The sequence below is a fragment of the Phaenicophaeus curvirostris genome, chromosome 25, assembly GCF_032191515.1.
Source record: "Phaenicophaeus curvirostris isolate KB17595 chromosome 25, BPBGC_Pcur_1.0, whole genome shotgun sequence".
Lineage (NCBI taxonomy): Eukaryota > Metazoa > Chordata > Aves > Cuculiformes > Cuculidae > Phaenicophaeus > Phaenicophaeus curvirostris.
In genome coordinates, this window is record NC_091416.1 from 2,069,409 (window position 1) to 2,087,020 (window position 17,612).

Sequence of the window (17,612 nt, forward strand, 5' to 3'; positions counted from 1 at the left end):
GCGTCCCCGCTGAGGGCGGAAGTGACGAGACTTCCGCGTCCGCGGCGCAGAGCGTCTCTCCGGCGCGCCGGCGCCGCCTAGAGCGTGGAGGACTCGAGCGACATCCGCGGGCGGAAGTGACGTAAGCGTCAGCGACCGCGCTTCCGGCAGCGGCGGCGGCCCGGGCCCGGTGAGCGGCGGGGGGGAGAGGGGGTCGGGTCCCCGGGCGCTGCCTGCGGCCCCGCTCGCTACGGGGACCCCGCACTGGTTGCTTTCGTCGTTGCTTTCGTACCGGCACCCCGAGGGGGGTTGGCTCGGCCGGGGTCACGGTGGGGCGCGGGAGGGCTGCGGTAAGGAGCCCGGGGGAGCCACCGGGCCTGCCCCAGGAGCCGAGAGGAGCCGGCAGGGCTGTTCCGGGAGCCGGGAGGAAGTGCCTGTTCTGTCCTCGGAGCCGGGAGGGGTCGTGGGGAGCAGGCGAGCGGGAGCCAAGAGCCGCGGGGAGTGGGCAGCCCTGCCCCTGGGGAGCCGGGGAGAGCCTCCTGCACCGGGAGCTGGGGGCAGCCGCCTGTCCTGCTCCAGCATCCCCCTGTCCTGCCCCGAGAGCCGAGGGGAGCCAGGGAGAGCTGCCTGTCCTGCCCCAGGATCCCCCTGTCCTGCCCCGAGAGCCGAGGGGAGCCAGGGAGAGCTGCCTGTTCTGCTCCAGGATCCCCCTATCCTGCCCTGAGAGCCGAGGGGAGCCAGGGAGAGCTGCCTGTCCTGCTCCAGGATCCCCCTATCCTGCCCCGAGAGCAGAGAGGAGCCAGGGAGAGCTGCCTGTTCTGCCCCAGGATCCCTCTATCCTTCTCCGAGAGCTGAGGGGAGCCAGGGAGAGCTGCCTGTCCTGCTCCAGGAGCCGGAGGAGTCCCCTGTCCTGCCCCAATATCCCCCTGTCCTGCCCTTGGAGCCGTGGGGAGAGGGTGGGCAGGGGCCAGGAGCTGGGGGCAGCCACTTGTCCTGCCCCGGTGGCAGCTGCGTTGCCTGCATGGTCCTTGAGCTTTGGCCCCAGGACTCTGGCTCCGGGCCAAGGCCGTGGCCGATCGGCCCTCCCTGATGCTGCAGGGCTCAGTCGCTCTCTGGAGGTGCAGCTCTCTGGTCTGGAGGCAACCAGAGTCCCGGTCTTAGTGTGAGAGCCTGGGGTCTGGCGTCGAGCCCGAACCACGGCTGGTGAGTGGGTTCAGGGCTGCGAGGGCAATCGAGGGCAGAAAGCAGCTGGGACAGTCACTAACGGGAAACTGCCAGGGCGTGTCGAGCTCCGGGCGGTGCAAAGGCGTGGGAAACGGAGCAGGATTTCAGGAGGCGCTTCTTTCCCTTGAAGCGCTGCGGCTTGCGGAGCAGGGACTCCGTGGGGATTCCAACCCTCGCTGGGTGAAATCCCGCAGTCATGGAGCAGGAATGGGCTTGGTGCAGCTCGCCCAGAAGAAGAACTGGCTGTTGGCTGCGGGCGCCCTGCGGCTTTTCTCGTGATGTTTGTTTCTCTGCTGGGCCGCAGCAAGAGGAGGAAGCGGCTTCCCCTCTGCCAGCCAGCAGCGAGGTGTGCTCCAGCCCGGGGCCACCATCCTGGCAGGCGGGGCAGCCGCTGGGATCGATCCCTGCCCTGCCTGGGCGCGGCCTCGCCGTGCTGTGCCACTGGGAAGGAGCCACCTTGCCTGGAAGCTTCCTGGTTCCCCTGTAAGTGGATTTTTGTTGTGTCGGAGGGGCTGGCTGCAAGCCCAGGGACTAGCGTGTTCCACCAGGATCCATGGGGTTCTGTGGGACCCTAGGGTGAGGCCGTGGCGGCCCTTTTCTGGGTCAGAAAGGGTTCTCAGCAGCTTTCTTCTCCGCTGTTCGCAGCCTGCCTGTCTGATGCCGCATTGGAAGCCGAGGGTGCCGCTATGGAGCGCAGGGATGGAGGCCACACTGTGTATCCACACGTGCCTTTGGCTGAGCGCCGCCTGGATCCCCGTCGCTTCAGGGGAGCATTCTCCTGGCACTGACGGCCGGCACGGGAAGCTGACGTGGGCTGTGAGCCTGCAGGCACCCGAGGAGGAGCTGGAGCAGCGAGCAGAGGAGCTGGCACGGACTGCTGGGCTGGTGAACATGGGCCGCGTCGGGGAGCTGAAGGGCCATTACCTCTTCGCCTACCGGCCCGAGGGCCTGGGGGCAAGCGAGCCCGAAGCAATAAGGAGGACGGTGGACGCTTTGTTTGCACAGCACGACAGCGTGCGGTGGCACTCGGAACAGAAGCTTCTGAAGCGCTCCAAACGCAGCCTGCACTTTAACGATCCCAAATACCCCCAGCAGTGGCATCTGGTGAGTGGTTTTCTGGCTCCAGTCACGCCAGAGGGCTCGGGCTGTTTGTGTGGTCACGAGCGAGCTGTCACACAGCAGGAAAAGCAGTCGCCTTCCGGCCTTGTGGCAAGAAGGAAGCACGCTGAGAGCTCGCCCTGCCCGCTGTGATAATGGGAGGAGGTGGCTCTTGCAGCTCTTCCTGCTCCAGTGGCACTGGGATGGGCAGAGGGATTTTGGCTGGAGCGCAGTGTCCCTGCAGCACCGAGCACTCTACTTCACGAGTTTTCCTCACTGTTCCCATCAAACAAACCTCCTGTGACTCCCCCTGCCCGACCCCAGCCCCACACCGGCACACTCGAAAAGTTCAGGAGTCCCTTTCCTCACAGCTGACCCGGTCGTCCGCTTTCCCTCTCCCCTCTTGCTGTCCTTTCCGGTGCTTAGAACAACCGCAAGAGCCCTGGCAAGGACATCAACGTCACAGGCGTCTGGGAGCGGAACGTGACGGGGCGCGGTGTGACGGTGGTGGTGGTGGATGATGGCGTGGAGCACACCATCAAAGACATTCAGCCAAACTACGTGAGTGCCGGCTTCGTGGTGGGAAGGAGCGAGGGAAGGCTGGAGGCTGGGAAAAGCAACGCAGCAGGAGCTTGGCTAGGGCCGGAGGTGCTAGCGGCGAAGCTTTCCCTGGGAGATTCTGCGCTCGCATTGTGGGGTTGCAAGTCTTTGGGCTGCTGAGCTGCAAGGGCTGCTCCCTCTGACCCACAGCAGCTGCTGAAGCTGCCTCTGTTGGTCCCTTTCCCGCAGCAGTGTTGAGCTGCAGCCCTATGTGGAAGCAGCCTCTAAGCTCCCATGACTCCTACAATATGTTTCAGCCTGCATAGAGTGCTCTCAAATCCTGCTTTTCCCAAACTGAGGAGAGCAGAACCCCGAGTCCTGACCCTGGGTCTGTTTCCAGAGCCCAGAAGGCAGCTATGACTTGAATTCCAACGATCCCGACCCTATGCCTCACCCCGACGAGGAGAACGGCAACCACCACGGGACGCGCTGCGCCGGGGAGATCGCTGCTGTGCCGAACAACAGCTTCTGCACGGTGGGAGTTGCCTACGGGAGCCGCATCGCAGGTACGTGCGTGTGTGCTCGTGCCTGGCTTGACTCAGCTCCCGCTCTGAGTCAGCAGGTGCCGTGCTCTGGCTGGTTGGTCAGTCACGGGGAGGAACCGCGTCTGCCCGAGCTCCCCTCTGGAGGAGCCACTTCTCCAGAGCGGGATAGGTGTGTGCTGCAACAGCTTTTCCAGAGCTTTCCCAGCACACCACCTACACGGGGCTTTCCGGAGGCACGTGTCCGTGCCACACAGCCTAAGCCAGCATGCAACCACGTGCCTGCCCCACTGCAGCACTGGGGAAGCAAATGATTCCCAATCCCCTGTGCTCTCCCAATCCTTTCTCCCAGGTCTGCCCCGTGGAGATGGATGGAGAACAAAGGTCTGGCTGCACATCTCTCCTCTGCAAAGCCAGGGATCGGGCTGCTGTGGCCACAGCTGTCTCAGAGCTCTCATGCTCCTTCACAGAGGCAGGCGAGACCTCTGTGCCGGGCAGGGGCGTAAAAGCTGTGTGGCTGTGGTGCTCAGGGCCACGTTTCAGTGGTGGAGTTGGTAGCGTGAGGTTTATGGTTAGGCTCAATGATCTTAAAGATCCTTTCCAACCCAAACAACTCTGATTCTGCGGAGCTGTGCCTGGTGGGGTGAGCACAGCGGGGCAGCACCGAGCTCTGCCTGGCAGCAAGTGCTGGAGCCAGCGTGGTGCCAGCCGGGGCAGGGAGAGCCAGCTCATCCCCAGCCGGGCTGCTCCGCATCCCCACGCGAGCGGCTCAGACGCCGCAGTAAAAAGCCGCAAATGCCGTGTCAGGCAAGAGCAGGGGTGGGTGGGTGGTTGCGCTGTTTATAAATTGCCTTAATTGAGACGCATGCCGGGTTTCCATTTGGAACGTCCTTTGCCAGTGTGAACTGTGATGCAATCCCGTAATTATCAGTGGTTTGGGTCACCAGAAACTCTGCACTGAGCCCTGCTTGGCTTTGTCAGAGCAGTGGCCTCACCCTCCTGGTCTGAGCTCAGTCGCTGGCGTGTCCTGTGCCTTGTGAGCCCTTCCCTCGGCAGGGAAGCAGGTCTGCGTCCCAAAGTGACGGCTGGGTCTTGGGTAGCTGGGAAGGGGAAGCAGTTCCTCCAGGGAATTCCTCCTAGCCCTGCCAAGCAGTGGGATGATTGAGGGTGGGATGTGAGGAAACCCCTGGGTACGGGGGCTCGGGGGCACACGGGATGAGTTCAGCTGCTGTCCCCACCTCCTCTCAGTTCTGGCAGCAGGGCTGCAGGACTCGCTTAGCAGAAAAATCTCCATCCAGAAGTTGCGGAGCTGTATGCGAGGGTGCACCTACAGCCCTTCCCGTGCATCCAGCCCCTGGGTAGCAGCTCTGGGAGATCTGGTTCTGTCAGGCTGGGAGAGTGAGTGTCCCCAGTGTGAACCTGATGTGGAATGTGTTTGTGCTGTTTTTACAGCTCACTTTGATCCACGTCGGTCACGGTTCCTTTTGCTTTGTCCTGCAGGCATCCGAGTGCTGGATGGGCCCCTCACCGACAGCATGGAGGCCATCGCCTTCAACAAGCACTATCAGATCAATGACATCTACAGCTGCAGGTGAGCACCAAGGGGACCCTGCACCAGGCCACAGGCTCTGCTCTGCCAGAGAATGGGGCTCACAGGCCGTGGCTGAAGCCTCACAGCAGCTCCTCTTCTCCTGTGGCTACAGAACCTCTTTTTTGGGTCCTGGGAGCATGCTGGAGACAAGGTGGTGGATCTGTCTCAGGGGGTTTGCAGCCAGGCACACAAGGCAGTGCCCTCTGTGACTGCTGTGAGCAGTAACACCAGGATTTCTGTCGCTGGAGAGCTGGCACAGGTCATGTATGGCACCCACGGCCACGAGGCACGGTGCTGCAGCACATCCTGCAGGCCAGAAGGGTGCTGTGTGCCCCCCACTGTGCTTGTGGGCCCCGGCCGAGCCACGTGACAGGGACTGGAATGTCTGAAAAGCTGGCTGCTAAATAAAAATCAAGCATTTCATCCACTGGAATCTGACCCAAGGGCACAGGGCAAACACAACAGCAATGTCCCGGCAGTGAGGGGCTAACCCAGTAGATGGGAAAGCACAGCACCTTCCAATCCCAGTCGTGGTGCTGGGAGTAGCTGGTGGCTGCACCGTGATGGGAGGAAGAGATGTTGTCTGTGACTCCTTGTGTCACCTCGTGGTGTCTCTCATTGCAGCTGGGGTCCAGATGACGATGGAAAAACCGTGGATGGCCCCCATCAACTGGGAAAGGTAACAAACCGTCCCAGCAGCACGGATCACCCCCTGGGCTGGCCCTCCGGTGCTTGTGGTTGCTTTGCCTGCCTGGCCAGGCGAGGAGGGGTGTTGTTGTGGCACAGCGCACGTTCGTTTGCTTCCACGGCGGCCAGCGGAGGCGTTTGCATGTGCCGTGCGGCAGGGAGCGGTGACGCTGCTGCGGGAGGGCAGCATTCAGGCAGCATTAGGTGAGCTTCCCCAGGGAGAGGCCTGTCCCAGCAGGGAAATGCTCTTTCGCAACCTGTAGTCTTGTTTTGATGACTTTTGCAACCCAAGGGACGCTTCACGCAGGGAGACCGAGCATTCCTGGTGCTGAAGGTGTTCTCAAGGCAAGGAGTGTGCCCTCAGATGCCCGCTGTGGGGATGGTGTCGGAGCTGAGGCTGCTGCTTCCTAGGCCGTTGAGGTGTTCTCACGGTGCTGCAGGAGCACTGCACAATGCACGGGGCCAAGGGGGCTCAAAAACCGATGCTACCTTACTCCTGGGATCTGGTTCTTCTTCATTTCTGTTGCTTGGCAGCCCTTTGCTGTACTTTTCTAACCACGGGATAGCAGTTACTGTTATAGCAGTTACAGCTATAGGTTCATGAGGAAGATTTTTTTAAGCTGAAAGAGGGGAGGTTGAGAAGAGTTCTTAGGCAGAAATGTTTTGCTGTGAGGGTGGGGAGACCCTGGCCCAGGCTGCCCAGAGCAGGGGTGGCTGCCCCATCCCTGGAGGGGTTCAAGGCCAGGTTGGATGGGGCTTGGAGCCCCTGATCCAGTGGGAGGTGTCCCTGCCCATGGCAGGGGTGGGACTGGATGGGCTTTGAGGTCCCTTCCAACCATTCCGTGCTTCTGTGACAAAGGGTTTACATTTCTGCCAGATAATTTATTCCCTTTCGGCATGCAGAGAGAGCTGTAAAGAGCTCTGGGGCATGGAGCACAAGGAAAACTTGCTTTACAACAGCAGAGCATCCCGAGGGCTCTGGCCAACGCAGTGTGTGCCTTTACCTGCTTTATTGCGTGTCCATCTGACACTTATGCATTCTCTCAGTGGGAATGATGTCTGTACACTTGAAAATGTGCTTCCCAAGTGGGGCTGGTGCAGTTGTGCTTCTCAGAGAAGGCAAAGCCCAAGCGTACATGAAGACTGGGGCCTTTCAGAAGGGCAGCGGCCACGCATGAGGAATCTCTGTCAGCAGGAAAGCCTTGGTCCTGCAGGAAAGCCTTTAGTGAGCTATGGATAGGCCATTCCCAGATGTTGTTCACACTGCTGCCTGTGTAACGCGCTCACTCTGGAATCTCGGCGTCTGGTGGGGCTGTAACAGACATGACTCCTTGACTCTGCCAGCCCAGAGGGGTTGTGGCCAGCCCCGCCGTCACCCTGAGTACTTGGCAGGGCAGGTTGTTGAAATCTTGGAGTGTAGAATTTGATTGCTGGGACAGAGCTTTCCAGCACATCCCGTGCCTGCAAGGAGCCTGCAGGGCGAACGCTTCCCTGCTTCATGAGACGCGCTCGCATCCGTCTGGGCCTGGGCCAGCAGCGAGCTCTGCTGCGAGGGCCGGGAGAGCCCCGTTGCCTCACGGCTCACAGCCACGTGTGCCAGCAGCCCACTGGTGTCCGCGGGGAAGGGCCTGCTCACCCACCCATACCTCCTGACTCAGCCCAGTTCCTTCTCCGCAGGCTGCCCTGCAGCACGGCGTGATAGCAGGGCGCCGGGGCTTTGGGAGCATCTTTGTTGTGGCCAGCGGCAACGGCGGGCAGCACAACGACAACTGCAACTACGATGGATACGCCAACTCCATCTACACCGTCACGATAGGTGAGGGCATGCATCTTCTGTCTCGTTCCTTCCCAGCATGGATAAAGGAGGTGGTTTCAAAAGTGAAAAGCCTGTCCAGCTGGAGAGCAGGAGTATGGGAAAGGAATCTGTCCTCTGGAATGAGCATGGCAGTCTGGTGAAGTGTGTGGGGCTTCTTTACAATGAAGGGGGTGAGGCACTGGTACAGGTCGCTGAGAGACAAAACCCATCCCTGGAAACATTTAAGGCCAGGTTGGATGGAGCTCTGAGCAACCTCATCGAGATAAAGATGCGCCTGCTCCAGCAAGGGAGGTTGGACTGGATGGGCTTTAAAGTCCTTCCCATCCAAAGTATTCTATGATCTTCCAGCCATGAAAGGTACAGGCTTTGGTCTGGTATCCCTGCTCAGCTCTCAGGCTGTGGAAAAGCAGAGCTGGCAGGATGGATCCTCAGGGCTTGTCGCCTCGCTAGTGCAGCAGCTGGAGCAAAAGAGGCTTCATCCAGTCCATGCCTTTTCCTTTTCCCCAGGCGCAGTGGACGAGACAGGCTCCATGCCATTCTATGCCGAGGAGTGTGCCTCCATGCTAGCCGTGACCTTCAGCGGTGGAGACAAGATGATGAGGAGCATCGTGAGTACCACTCAAGGCACACATCTTCCCCACGTGTTCCTGGCCGTGGGGCTTAACAGCCCAGAGCGGAGAAGGGATGAATCCCTGTCCCTTCTGATTGCATCCCGCCTTGGGCTGGTAGCTGGGTTCCTTTGGAGGCGGGGAGTGAACTTGCTGTTCATGTAGGTCCTCCAGAAATAGAGCTCTGAGAGGGAGGTTCCTATTTCTGGTTGTTCCCGTGTCATCGCTGTCTGTCAGCCTGTAACTCACAGCACACTGACCCCCTCCCCGCAAGGGTGTTCGCAGGCACATGGGGTTCCTGGCCCCAAACGCAGATCCCATGTGTGCTGGGTTTGTCACCTCAAGCACAGCGACATCAAACCAAGAGGGAGAGTGACTGTGCTGCCTTATGTCTGTGCTCCACGCTGCCTTATCTCTGTGCTCCGTGCTGCTGGGACCCACAGGCAGGCGTCTGCTGGGATGGGGGCTGCTTGGGTGACCAAACATAAAATCATAGAATAACCAGGTTGGAAGAGACCCACCGGACCATAGAGTCCAACCATTCAATGAGAAATTCCTCTGCACTTTGTCTCTGGGAATGTCATCCAGGGAGCTCAGCCGCAGGGACAGCTGGCGGAAGACAGGCTGCATCCCAGCAGTGTGTGTGTCCGCTTTGTGTGGCAACAAGGAAGCCCGGAGTGAGATTCCCTCCCATGCCACCGTGGAGAGAACGGTGCCCCTGAAGAGCACCTGTCTCCTGAAGAGACAGGGGCAGGGGTGGCTGCGGCTCAGCTCTGCAGGGGCTGCAGCTTCTGCTCCGAAAGGATGCAGCAGCACAGATGAGCACAGAGGGCTGTGAGCAGCATCAGGCTCTTTAAACTACTTGGCACTAGCTCCTGTTCTGTTCTGACACGCTTGTCTCCCAGCTGAATTTTTCAGAATATTTTTATCAGCTTTTCCTTTTTTATTTTTGCCAAAAAATGACTTCTAGTCAACAAAATGTCCTTTCTGCCCGAGCCAAGCAGCCGAGCCCTTTTTCACCAGCCCCAGGCCTGACCCAACGCGCTCTTCCCTCAGTGCTGGTGTGTTCTGAGGCTGTCAGGCTGACCAGCCCCTGTGGCTGTGCCCGTTCCCATCCTGCCGTGCCAGAGGAAATGCAGAGCCCAGGTCACCTTGGGGCAGCTCGGTGTGAACGTTGCCAGCTCCCAGGCCAGACTTTTTGGGGTTGGCTTGTCCCTGACTTGGCAGGCACCAGGAGGATCTCCCATCGGGTGGGCAGTTCCTAAAGCCTCTTCCCTGGCAAAGCAGATGAGACAGTCCTGGTGCCGCATGAGCATCAGCGCTGCGTGCTCGAGGATCTTGCGGGATGTGGGGTGGTGCCAGCTGCTCCTGGAGTGGGGATGTGCAGCTGTGGCTGTGCCTGCCAGAGAGGAGCTGAACGCAGGCTTGTCAGACTGGCTTCCCCACGTGCCAGTAAACCGAGCAAACAGGGAGTGTCTGGGTTCCTCAGCCACCTCCTCTCGCACTCCGGAGCCCAGGCAGGAATCCATCCCTACCTACAGCCTGGCAAAGTCTGCCTGGAGCTTGGCAAGGAAGGTAAAACCCAGAATGGAGCTGATTTTTCCTTTCAGAAATAATTTCAGTTGTCCCAGGCTGGTTTGGAAACTGCTAGCACCATGAGAAATGGAAGCAGCAGCCAAGCAAGGGCGCTGCTGTGCTTTCTGCAGGCGTTACAGATTTGTGGTTGATGTCCAGCTTCCCTCAAGCCTCTCAAACACCCGTTCCTTTTAAATACTGGCCTTATGGGATGCTGGAATTCCAGTGGGGAGCCAGGACAAGATGCCACGCGTAGCCTAAGCAGGGCACGTGCCAGAGAGCCGTCCTGTTTCTTTGCGGTGCTGTGATGGCTCCTTTAGTGAGCCCACACCATGCTAAGTCTTCCATGCCCCTGTTTCTGGGGGATAATCTGCTCCTAAATGCCCTTCCGCTGTACCTCAGTGCTGTTGAAGTTAACTTCTCTGCAGCCATCTGTGGTGTTATTTTCTTTTACCAGGCTATAAACTTTGTGTGGTTTCCTTAATGGGAAGAATTTAATACGGCTTCTGGCACTGGCTGCGTTTCCTAGTGAAAGTTTATACTGCTCCGGGTGTTCTCTGTAGGACGTGCAGCATCCGAACACAAGCTAGAGTGGTAACAGCTGGCAAGATGTTACAGAGTTGAGCTTAGAAGGCAAGAAAACCAACAGCTTTGGGCAGTGCTGGCTCTCTGCCCATGGGGAGCGCAGGGTGTGCAGTGAGGGGCACAATTTGGGAACCTCCTGATGCCTCCTCTGAGGCTCTGAGTGCTCTGCACAGTCCCGTGCGATCCCTCTGCGGAGCGCCAGCTGTGCTGGAGTGACGCTGTGGTCAGCAGTGGAAGTGAGGAAGGTCCCAAACCGTAACTGCCTTGAGTTTTTCCTGAAGTTCCTTAGTTCAGGCCCAATTCCTCTCTCCCTCTCCAAAGGAACCTGGCTGCACTTATCACTCCTCAACTGGGATGCGTTGTCCCAGAAGCCAGGGTGTCCCAGAACTCTATGGAGAGCTTGAGGTGCCTGTGAGCAGCGGCTCTTCAGCAGTATTAGCTCATTTATAATGGTGTTTTGGCCCTCAGGCAGCAGGGCTCTGTGCCTGCATCCAGAATAGCCTGGAGATCATTCACAGTGTGCGAGTTTGGGGCTATGTGCCTCTCCCTGAGCATCAGATCTCCATGCCAGGGGAGCAGGTATAAGAGCTGTCACCTCCAGAGGCCCCAGGGGTGCTGGCTGAAATTGGATGCTTCTTGCAAGAGCTGGTCCAGCCTCTGTGGCCAAAGCTGCGAGCAGGGGTGAGGGGAGCAGTGGGAGTGGACACTCGATTGCTCAAGGACCTAACCCAGCTACCCCAGTGTGGCAAACAGTGGCCTGACAGGAGGCTTCTCTTTCTCGGAAGGTGACGACAGACTGGGATCTGCAGAAGGGCACGGGCTGCACCGAGGGCCACACCGGGACGTCAGCCGCCGCTCCTCTTGCAGCCGGGATGATCGCGCTGATGCTGCAGGTGCGGCCGTGCCTCACCTGGCGAGACGTCCAGCACATCATCGTCTTCACTGCCACTAAGGTGAGCGGCGCTTCCTTCCTCCTGCTACCCTGTGTGGATACTGCAGGGTGGCCGAGGTCCTGCTGTGCTCATCCTTGTTTATGTCTGCCTGCCCCTCTATAAATCTCTCCGTGTCCCAGCAGAGGAATTGCGTTTTCCCCCCATCTTTTGTTCCTCCCAGGAATGTGTCTGAGGCATTTTCCTCTGCCGTGATAATAAATGGGGTATGTGCTCCAGGAATGCCTCCATCTGGCAGCGCCCAGGTTTTCCAGGGGCTCACTGGGCCTCACACGGGGACACCAGGAGCATGGCTGGGTGGTTGGCAGAGCCCAAGAGCCCTGCACACATCTCCACAGTGCCACCCCGTGCAGTGGGAAGGCAAGGAGCTCTGCCCTGCTGTGCACTTTCCTCAGGCTCTCCAGAGAGTCAGGCTCTTGGAAAGAGACCTAACGGAGAGCTCAGCAGCAAACACAGCCCTTCCTTTCACTCAGCCTCGACTCCAGCGCAGCTTTGCTGTGGAGCTTTGCTGGCTGGAGCTGCCCATTGGCTTAGGGACAGGGCTTATTCCACCGCCCCTGGTGAGCAGGAATCCGTGTCCAGCTAAGGCTCTGCTCACTTTGGCACGGGGCGGCCTTTTCCACAACTGCAAGCCAGCGTTGCCAGAGTACCACAACCCCCCAAGTGATGGGACCCAGGTCTCTACTGGCCCAGCTTTTGTTGATGTAAAGGACTCGATTCTTCTCCCCAAGGCTTCTGCTGTCCCACAGGCTGTGGCTTAGGGAGCAGGGAGCAGCTGGGATGTTTCAGAGCTGAAGCATTTGTGCCCTTTCGTGCTGCTTGATTTCCTTTCTGAGGAGCCAGGAATCCTGGGACTTGTTTCAAGAAAAGGTCAACCTGTTTCTTTCTAATAAGGCCATGAAGGTTTGTGTCCCCACTACTGCGTGATATTTCTGAGCCTCCTTGCCTTCGGGCCCAGTTCCCTTTGCTCCAGGGTTGCAGAAATACTTGAGTCCCCCTTGATAACAAGAGCGCCCTGCGTTTCTTTTCAGTACGAGGATCGTCACGCGAAGTGGGACGTCAACAAGGCCGGTTTCAGCCACAGCCATCAGCACGGCTTCGGCTTGCTGAACGCCTGGAGGCTGGTTAACGCAGCCAAGGTAACTCCCCAGCCTGGCAGCAGCGTTCCTGTGCCGTGGGGTGACACTGCTGCCATTCGGGGCCATCATCGCGCCGGCCCTCGCTATGAAGTGGCTTTTGATATGAAGTTATGAGGCTTTCGGCATCGCCTGAAACCTGCCTGCGAGCTGTGGCGCTCGCAGCACTATATATAGCCATGGGCGAGAGCCTGCGCTGGTGGGAGACGACAACTCTGATTGATGGCGTGGGGAGCTTCAACAGCAGCCCCAGCACCTTCCTCCCCACCCTGTGGGCTGCAAGGAGGACGTTGTGTCCTGAGGAAACAGGGCGTTCTCAGCCGGCAGCTCCCGGTGCTGCCAAGGGAGCGGCAGAGAAGGCAGGGCCATCCCCATCTCTTCCTCCCTGTGCCTTCAGTCGCACGGGGACCGGGGCACGTCCCTCTGGCACTGGGTTCTCACCTGTGCGCAGAGCACCACGCAGCTCTGCCAGGTCCCTGCCAGTTACCAGCAATGTCCCCTGTGGCTTTCAGGCTACTTTGTGTGCAGGGTTTCTGGTTCTGCTGCGTTTCCTGCCCCTGGGGTCGAGATGGAATGATTTGAAGTAACATCTCGAAGCTTCTCAGGTGGTGACAAAGATGTAGGCAAAGCTGGGGAATCTTGAGTCTCGATCGGCCCCTCCAGCCCACAGGAAATCACTCTCCTTCCATTCCCAAGCGTGCAGGTGCTCTTTTCCAGCCCTGCAGTCCCGCAGCAGCCCCTGTGTGCTGCCTGGGTTTCTGTGCCTCAGAGCAGCATCGGGAGAGGCCCACGCTGGGCCCACATCCACACTTTAGGTGTGCTCCGGACACCTTGGAGCTAAGGAGCAGCTTGCAGGAGCGATGGGAGACTGAGAGATAGGTGTGCCGGGAGGGTGCAACCTCATGCTGAATCCTCTCACCTCAACCCTGACAGATCTGGGAGTCTGTCCCGTACCTCGCCTCGTACATGAGCCCCGTGCTGAAGGAGGGCAGGACCATCCCATTGCTCCCGCAGGAGCTGGAGGCCACCTGGAATGGTAAGAGCAGGTGCGCCATGGGAGAGCTCGTACGCAGCGAGGCCAGGGATCCAGCCCGTTCCCACTGGGCACGCTGGCAGCCTGGCAGGGCAAGCCCTGGGCTGTGCGAAGCTACAAAGGGGTTAAGCGTTGGGCTGCCTGGGCTTTTTCCTCTCCCTTTCAGCTGCCCTTCCCCGGGGAATCTGCTGTTGTGGTCCCGTCCCCATAACTCCATCCCTTAGATTGATGTCTTCGAGGAGCCAGACGGGCTTTAGGGAGCACGGCCAGGCTGGGCAGCAGCCAGACCTGCTCCTCTGGCTTTGACCATTTTAGGTAATGCTCCAGCTCCCGACTTGGCCAGCCTGTGTCCACAGAAACAAGCCGCTGCTTGGGCTGCTACCAGTGGGACACAGAGCTCGGCCCCAGGCCCTTCCCAGCCCCTCAGCAGGGCCTGGGCACAGCTTCATACACCGAGGCTGGACTATCGTCCCCTTCCCTGTCCCGGGATCCTGGCCCTGCGTCCCTCGCTGCCCACGCTGCAGCTCCCGGTGTCCAGAGCCTGTTCCCAAGGATAGAGGTTCCCCTGGAAAGAGCTTAGAGCTCAGCAGGCTGGCACCCACTTTGCAGGGGGTCCTGTCCCTCCTTGCTGCAGGCTGAGGAGATGCTGGCAGGTGCTGGGCCCATGTTCTCCCTCCCTCCTGTCACTGCCAGCGCCCAGGTACTGGCACCTCGGGGCCACAGAGGGGACACTGCTCCTCAGGCTGGCAGCAGGATTAGACCCCTCTGCGTCTCAGGAGAGGGCTGGGTGGTCAAGCAGCTCCTCCTGCCCTAAGAGGAGCCGTGAGCCGAATGCTGGCAGCAAGAGGAGGTTGGCACTTTGGAGAAGTATTCAAAGAGGAATGCGTGGTGGGGGACACAACTGTCCCCCAGGTACCAGGACTGCACCCCAGGTACCACAGGCTGACTCGGAGTTAATCCTTTCCCCACACTGTCCCACGAGTGCAGCCACCCTGCTGGCTGCCTGGACCTGGGGTGCCTGCTCCCCCTCTTCGTAGAGCCCAGGGAACACCCGCCCGCACTGGGCTGCCAGGAGCTGAAGTCCTTTCCGGAGTGTGCCAGGGTTTCCTGTGCTATAATTAGCAGTTCTGGGGCTCTGAGCATCCATGGAGCTGTGAAAGGTTGGAGATTAGGATCAGGGAGCCTGGACACCAGGGTTCTCATCCCAGTCCTCTTTCCAAACCTGGCTCCTGTGTAACCGTGTGTTCAAAGCAGGCTGCGGGGCTGCCAGAAGCTGGTACAAATCCAGCGCAGATAGGATTTGCTGGAGGATGAGGTATTAATGCAGTGGCTGAAGTGCTCTTGGGTGGGCTCCTGAGCCCATAAGCTGTGAGTCAGGGCTGGGGGCAGTTGGGAATCGGGGAGCTCGTGGTCACAGAGACAGAGGGGAGCTCGGAGGACGCAGAGACAGCGCGCGTGTCCCGTTAAGCGCCGCAGCAGCCCCGCAGGGCCGGCTGGAAGCGGGGACTCCATCGTGACCACCACCCTCAGCAAACGCTGCCTTCCCTTTCCCAGTCACCACCACCAACCTGGAGCTCTCCGGCATGAGAACCCTGGAGCACGTGGCAGTCACCGTCACCGTAACCCACCCCCGCCGCGGCAACCTGGAGATCAGGCTTTTCTGCCCCAGTGGCATGATGTCCTTGATAGGGACCACCAGGAGCATGGACTCGTAAGCACTGAGGGGAACAGGGTGTGGAGGCTCCCACAGGGCGGGACGGGCAGGAGAGCCACGGCTCATGTCCAGCCCTGTCTTGGTTTACGTGACACTCTCATGGGTTGTTTCTCCTCACCCTTTGGCAGGGACCCCAATGGCTTCGCCGACTGGACCTTCTCCACCGTCCGGTGCTGGGGTGAGGAAGCGCATGGCACGTACAGACTGGTCATCAGGGACATCGGTGAGTCCTGCCTTGCAGGGATCCCTCATGAGGCGGTGGCAGCAGCTCCGTGCCACGTCCCAGGGAGCTGCCGGCTCAACACCTGGGCAGCTGCACCTTAGCTCCTGTGCTGCCACCCAGCTGGGTGGGAGACTTCCCTGCTGGTCCAACCTGTTTGTTCCCCAGGAGATGAGAGCCTGAGGCCTGGGACCTTGAAGCAGTGGCAGCTGATCCTGTACGGCTCTTCCTGGTCCCCAGCAGAGATGAAGGAACGGCGCAGGTAGGACACTACATCCTTGTCTCAGCGGGGAGACAGGACATAGAGGGCTCAGGGACATTGTGAGACGGATGGGCTTTGAGGTCCCTTCCAACACACACCATTCCATGATTCTGTGATTGTCAGAGCTCTCTGAGCCGGGGGAGCTCGGCTGGAGCAGCGTGGGCTGTACGGAACAGCTCCGTTGGCTGGGGTTGACCCAGGAGGGCAGCCCTCGGTGGTGGGAAAGGCTGCTTTGGACCCTTTGTCAGCACTTGGGTCCCCAACGCTGCCTGTGGGACCCTCACAGGGTGCTCTGTCCCCAGGCTGCTGGAGGAAGCCATGAGTGGGCAGTACCTGCGCAGCGACTTCTCCCTGCCCTGCCCTCCAGGGCTGGAGATCCCTGAGGAGCAGACCTACACCATCACGGCCAACACCTTGAAGGTAAGTGGGCCTGGAGTCCTCTGGAGGAGTGGGAACCTGTGTGGCTGCTCCTCCTGGCGCTGTGTCGTCTCTGATGAGCAGCGGCAGGGCTGTGGGGTGCTCAAGAGCTTGGTTTCTCAAGGGGTTTCCTCCTCCGTAGACCCTCCTGCTGTTGGGATGCTTCGCTGTGTTCTGGACGTTCTACTACATGCTGGAGGTTTGCCTGACCAGGAACAACATGGGGATCGACCTGACCTGCAACGGCTCCGCCGCCTGCAAGTGGTACCAGCAGGGAGGGAAACACAGAGCCCTGGAGAACGGCCTGGAGATGGAGTCTGTGCCGCTCTACCACGAGAAGGACATTGAGGATGTCGAGATGCAGTGTGAGTGCTCAGAAACTGCCCAGGAGGAGGACGAGGAAGGGTCCTGGACTCCCACCCACCCCAAACTTCCCAGCAGTGGCAGAGCTGGGAGCTTCCAGGAGGCAGCCCCTGCCAGAGCAGAGTACCTGGGCCGGGAGGCGACGGCCGAGCTCCTCTCAGAGGACAGGGAGCAGCAGCCGTGCTAGCAGGGTGTGGGGCTGCGTCCCTCCCACTCGGTACGGCCTTCCCAGCACGGGCAGCACGGACTTCTGAGCCACCAGGACCATTGCCACTGTGTCCTTGCAGAACGTGGAGTTGGAAGCGGCTCGGAAACAAGGAGAAAGAGGGCTGGCAGCGGAAGGGGAGCTTCCCTTTCCCTTGCTCTGGAAAGCAACGCAAGCCTTAAACCTGTTTCTAGCGGAGCCTGCCCTGCAGCGGCGCTCGGGGCTTCTGTTTGCGTGGCACAAGGTGCACGCCGATGCCTCCTGGGAGCGTGGTGGAGCTACACCCGGAGTCCCCTGCACGCCACAGCCTTGCAGTGCAGGGAAGAGGTGTCCTTCTGTCCCCAGGTTCTGCAGAGCAAGCCTGGAAGAGGCGGCCAGGCCCCTGGCAGCTGCCTCTGCGGGCAGGGACCCCCCCAGCACTGTCATTTCTGCCCTGCGGGGCTGCGAGCTGGCTGGCTCCCACCAGTTGGACCCAGCTTAGAAGCAGGGAGCTGTTCTCCCCATCCGCCCCCGGCGCTTGCTCGCTCTTCTCTGCGCTCTGACCCCACTGCCTCCTCCTGTCCCGCGCCGGTGGGGAGGCAGCAAGGATTTCTCACCCATCCTGCTCCGAGGGGCAGATCGGGGTTGTCCCTGTGGTGGTGGCACAAGCTCACCATGGGTACCGTGGCAGCTTAAGCTTCTCTGGTCGCCCTCCCTGCCACTCGCCGGGGCCTCGGTTTGTGCTCAGTGCCCGGGAGGGACGAGGCCCTTTGCGCTGCGAAAGGGGAGGCTGAGTTGCTCTGGCAGCGGCTCAGGGTTGGCTTCTTCCTATGTCCCTGGGTCCCTTGGTTTATTTTTTTAAAGCTGGGGTTTGTTTTTTTTAAATCAGCAAAGCCCTTTTGTGTAGCTTTCCAAATAAAGTCTTAAAAAGCCTCCTCTCCCCGATCCTCCGTTGCTCCGCTGCCCTCCCAGGAGCGCTGTAGAAAACAGGAGCCGCCCAGCACCTCCCTGAGCCAGGGGTATCCTCACAGCCATCCCTGTCCTGCTCCCCGGGGAGCCAGGATAACGAGGGTTGAGCCAAAGTGGTT

The 17,612-nt window shown here is 59.9% G+C and overlaps 1 protein-coding gene across 1 annotated transcript; it reads left to right on the forward strand.

Moving 5' to 3' along the window:
- Positions 1 to 43: 43 nt before the first annotated feature.
- Positions 44 to 17,456, forward strand: PCSK7 (proprotein convertase subtilisin/kexin type 7). Its single transcript, XM_069876391.1, has 16 exons — positions 44 to 169; positions 1,849 to 2,307; positions 2,728 to 2,862; positions 3,242 to 3,407; positions 4,884 to 4,974; positions 5,599 to 5,653; positions 7,339 to 7,477; positions 7,985 to 8,085; positions 11,031 to 11,198; positions 12,227 to 12,334; positions 13,265 to 13,367; positions 14,919 to 15,075; positions 15,207 to 15,301; positions 15,467 to 15,560; positions 15,863 to 15,980; positions 16,120 to 17,456. Exons 2-16 carry the CDS (start codon positions 1,861 to 1,863, stop codon positions 16,525 to 16,527), a joined length of 2,385 nt encoding a protein of 794 aa, XP_069732492.1. The 5' UTR covers positions 44 to 169; positions 1,849 to 1,860; the 3' UTR covers positions 16,528 to 17,456.
- The last annotated feature ends 156 nt before the right edge of the window (positions 17,457 to 17,612 follow it).